This window comes from Fopius arisanus, unplaced genomic scaffold (assembly GCF_000806365.1).
Source record: "Fopius arisanus strain USDA-PBARC FA_bdor unplaced genomic scaffold, ASM80636v1 scaffold00107, whole genome shotgun sequence".
Lineage (NCBI taxonomy): Eukaryota > Metazoa > Arthropoda > Insecta > Hymenoptera > Braconidae > Fopius > Fopius arisanus.
In genome coordinates, this window is record NW_011887846.1 from 165,875 (window position 1) to 170,395 (window position 4,521).

A 4,521-nucleotide genomic window follows, 5' to 3' on the forward strand; every position below is an offset into this window, starting at 1 on the left:
TCACTGTGTGTTAAAGTCGCAAGGCTATTGAATTAAAACTTCAAAAATCAATTATATTCAATTGTAACCCTCGGAGAAATTATTTCAATAGCCTCAAAAAAAACCCCAGTGCTCTCCCCTTGATCCCCCAGCCTCCCCAAAACTCCTAAGAGTCATCAGAATACAATGGAATAACGGATTTCGGACAGAATGGTTATTTATACGTCATAACGACGTCTGAGAAAACTTTACTGGCAAGTGTGAGATTACACAAGTACAACCTGGTATTATCCGGACTGTGAGAGAGAGGTAGAGCTCCAAAAAGGCTGAATTTTGATGGAATACCAGCTGTTCCAGCAGAAGGAGGTTCAATGGCGAGTACCGGAGCTCGATCTCTCTTGACCCACTTGGCAACAGAGGGTACAACCCTGGGTGAGTCCTCCTCAGACAGGACAACGACAATGAGATCCACCACAGATGCTAATTTATCAACTCCTGTCACGACTTCGTTGCCAGCAATTTCGTAGAAGGAGAGCTCCTACAGCAGCGAAACATTCTCCGAGTTCTCGATGTAGACGACTGTTTCAACTCCATGTAATGATAGCTGATGGGCAACGACTGTGGGCCATTGATTTGCATTTTTTGGATGGAGCCTGTGAGCCCCACTGAGTAAATTTGGACTCGTGAAAAGACCTGAGGTGCACTTAGCGTTGTTTCATCAGTTGCCCCGCATAGATGGATGTTAGGCAACGACTTAGAGCCAAAATGCGTGTGTTGATGTTCTGAGCCTCCCTGAGACGATCCTCAACATTTAATTTCTTCTTCAGACCCTCTGAATCCGCCAAATTGCAGATGGAAAATCTGCCAAGTTCCACAGAGTCCGGACGATTTTCGTTGGAAAATTTGAGCAATGTAATTGTGAAAATACAGTGAGATCTGGAACTTCTAGCGTTGACTGCTATTGCAGCGACTTTTGAATTACACTGGCCAGCCATTAGCACTTGGTACGCTTCAGAGCCTGAATTGACGCACACCGTTTTCAGATTTTTTATGAAAGCCCTCCCTTGGCTACCTGCAAGCCAGTGTCAAGGGTGTACGATGCTTTTGGGTATCAATGGACAACATGTCGTAGATCACTTCGTTGTAGATCTCTGCGAAGGACTCTCACACCAGGTACTGCGTATCTGTTGCCTGACTTGGACGCTGAGGGGATTCTTCCTCTAGAAGCTTTTGCATTTGCTTGTATACACTTACGTATTGGGACTTCTCCGTTATTATTGATGACAGAATTTTTGTTTTCGTTTCGATCTCGATTAAACGCTCGGATGCTGTGAGACTTAATACGTCATGATTATGCACTGGCTTGTAGCAAGGAGAGGTCTTTGGATTTATCTTGGAAAAAACGTACTCCAAACTTTTTCGAGGACTAAGTGGCTGATGGCAATGATGTGGGAATGCACTCTAATACTGATCTGCTGACTCTTTTCACTATTGGACTCTTAATTGTTACTTTACTCGACTGAACTTCTCGGTCAGTTGCTTCCTTCCTGTTGATATTGTCTCCGAATTCTCGATGTTCTTCGCATTTATTATCACCTGGGATGGTAGATCGATATCGTCACTGTTTCACCATTTAAATCTGATATCTGATCCTAATAACTCCCCAGGTCGTCCACGCAATTTATGGACACCATGCAGCCCACAAATTACTCAGACATTTTTATTCCCTTTTCTGAAATAAAATTGAATCGTTATTATTAAAAAGCATTCATTGAGAACTGAGCTTCCATTAGCAAGCCATTTTTAAAAATATTTTTCACTATTATGGGCTGAAATTGTTGCCTCAATTTTTTGGAATTTCCAGCAATTCTAAAGATTTTCCATATAATATGGGAATGCTAAATAAAAAACTATAATTCTTCAATTCATTTAAGATTTGCTCAAACAAAAGATGAAAAATATAAATGTTCAGTGAGGAAATTTCCGAAATATTGCAAATATTTTAGTAACAACAAGTTCTTATGATTTTTCCATTCGGTATGGTATAGAACAAACACCCACTGGAGGGTCTCAGGTATTTTCTTTTTTTACCTGATTACCTGATTGTCAGGTGATGAATTAACTCCGTTGTCTTTTCTATTTTATCTCTCGTGAGGTCAAACGTATTTACAAAACTTTTCAAGTGAGCTTGACGGTCATTCTCACTGATAAAAACTGAAGATGCTTGTTGCAGCAGTTGGAGCAGTTGGAATGTCCTTAATATTGAGGTTATGCAAGACCTTTTTCTATTCTGCTTTGGAATCTTTGGCTTTGGCTCCGAAAACTGATGGAAATTTTCATAAAAAAGATTGCACCATGTCCTTCAGTATGTTTACTTCAATTTATGGCGAGAATTGTCGATGGAATTTTTGATGGAGTAGTCTGTAATCTCTGGTGCTAATACAGGAAATATTTACTTTACTAATTAAATATGAATTCTGTCGGTTAATTTTTGATCGATTGAATTCGATTATTCAATTGCGAATTTATTTGCGAGTTATTTGGGCACTGGTTTGTGGTTGTTAGGTGTTTGGTCTGATGTGATTGGTCGTAGCCATTGGAAACAAGTCCAAACATGTTTTCTGGGGGACCAATGGCGGCCGAGAGAATTCAAAACTTTGTAACCGTTTGCAAACCGTAAAGCCGCTCATTTGACAGCAGCATCAAGTGGTACGTGGTAGCGTGCGAGGGAAATAACGTGCTCTAAGATTTCTACATTGTTTTGTTCGATTTCGAAATTTTTTTTGCAATTAACACTGACAATCATGAGTGGATTCACCGCAAATGTATCAAAGGTAAGATGTATTTTTAATTGTTGAGAAAATTTGGTTGATACGAACATCAATAAAATTCAAGGGATCGCTGAAAGGGTAAACGATAATTTATATTTTCAATCCTGATTTTTGTCTGTCTGAACAAAGGGATTTAAATCGACACCTCGTGAGTCCTATATCAATTTCGACGATAGTGCAAGTCCTTCAAAATGGCGTTGAACTTTTTAAACTTAATTTAATAAATCTGGAGATATTGGGAATTCGTCTGCTTTTGTCATTTTGATAATACGACTTTTTGACCTTCAGTTGGATTATGGTGGAGCCATTGTGTGTTTAATTTTCCTTAGACTTCCTTAAAATGGCCTTGAGCTTCTTAGATTTAATTCAGTCGATCTGGAGATATTGAAAAGTCGTCTGCTTTTGTCATTTTGGTGATACGACTTTTTGACCTTTAGTTGGATCACGGTGGGACTATTGTTTATTTAATGGAACTTATGGAGATAGAAAGATTCACACCGTTAGATTATTGCAATATTTTGGAAACCGAGAGTGAAGATTATTTTGCTTTATAGCTCTTAAATTCGATAAATTGAGGAATTGGAAATTTCTAGGGTGATCGACTACTGGACCCCATTAGGCCTTCTGATGGTGCTGGCATGAGGAATGAAATGTCATATCTCTATGGACGAGATCCCAGCATTCTAGCATATAGTCAACGTCCTGGACCATCAGCACAGTGCAAGAAGAATCTTTCCTCTGATTATGAGACTGAAGAGTCGATCTACTCTGATGGCACCTCCCTGGGGCCTGATGTTTTGTCCAGACAGACAGTCAAGGTATTTTTACGCCTCAAACCTTTTCCCAGAAAAATGAAACTGCCAGACGAGCAGAAAGAGGCCTATGAGATCATCAACACTACAACTCTTCTCACACGAATCCCATGCCTTGACACAACAACCGTTTCTATGAAGAAAAATTGTCAGATAGATACTGTGTGCCGGAAATTTACATTCACCGAAACTTTTGGACCTGATACTACACAACTATCTTTGTTTGAGAGGGTAATTCGGCCACAGATGGAGGAATTTTTCGATGGGCGAAACTGCATCGCCATGACATATGGCACAACGAATTCAGGAAAATCCCACACTCTCCAGGGTTCGACTTCGTGTCCAGGAATAATACCTAGGAGTTTGGAGTACGTTTTTTCCAACATAAATCCAAGGACCTCTCCTTGCTACAAGCCAGTTGATAATAATACTGTAATAAGTCTCACAGCATCCGAGCGTTTAGCCGAGATGGAAACGACAACAAAAATCCTTTCATCCCAATACATAAGTGCATACAAGCAAATGCAGAAGCTTCTACAGGAAGAATCCCCTCAGCGTCCAAGTCAGGCAACAGATGCCCAGTACCTAGTGTGGGTGTCCTTCGCAGAGATCTATAACGAAGTGATCTACGACTTGTTATCCAGCGAAACCCAAAAGCGTCGAATACCCTTAAAACTGGCCGCAGACAGCCAAGGAAGGGCTTTTATAAAAAATCTAAAAACTGTATGTGTCCATTCAGGCTCCGAAGCATACCAAGTGCTAATGGCTGGACAGTGTAATTTAAAAGTCGCTGCAACAGCCCTCAACGCCAGGAGTTCGAGATCGCACTGTATCTTCACCATTACATTACTTAAATTTTACAACGAAAATCGTCCAAACTCTGTGGAACTCAGCAGATT

General features: G+C 40.3%; 1 protein-coding gene, 1 long non-coding RNA gene and 1 pseudogene across 2 annotated transcripts in view; 1 reads left to right on the forward strand and 2 right to left on the reverse strand.

Annotated features, from left to right (window-relative positions):
* Window positions 1-15: 15 nt before the first annotated feature.
* Window positions 16-694, reverse strand: LOC105271336 (enhancer of mRNA-decapping protein 3-like; annotated as a pseudogene).
* Window positions 695-1,291: 597 nt separating this feature from the next.
* Window positions 1,292-2,531, reverse strand: LOC105271310 (uncharacterized). Its single transcript, XR_892640.1, has 2 exons — window positions 2,071-2,531; window positions 1,292-1,711 (listed from the first exon to the last, which is right to left on the reverse strand). It is a non-coding gene; the product is annotated as an uncharacterized lncRNA (long non-coding RNA).
* A 154-nt stretch (window positions 2,532-2,685) lies between these two features.
* LOC105271311 (kinesin-like protein KIF20B) overlaps window positions 2,686-4,521 on the forward strand; it is a gene marked incomplete in the record, with an annotated part of 12,338 nt that continues 10,502 nt past the window's right edge. Inside the window, 2 exon segments of the mRNA XM_011312775.1 lie at window positions 2,686-2,813; window positions 3,404-4,521. Of these exon segments, the coding sequence (XP_011311077.1) occupies window positions 2,784-2,813; window positions 3,404-4,521 (1,148 nt within the window).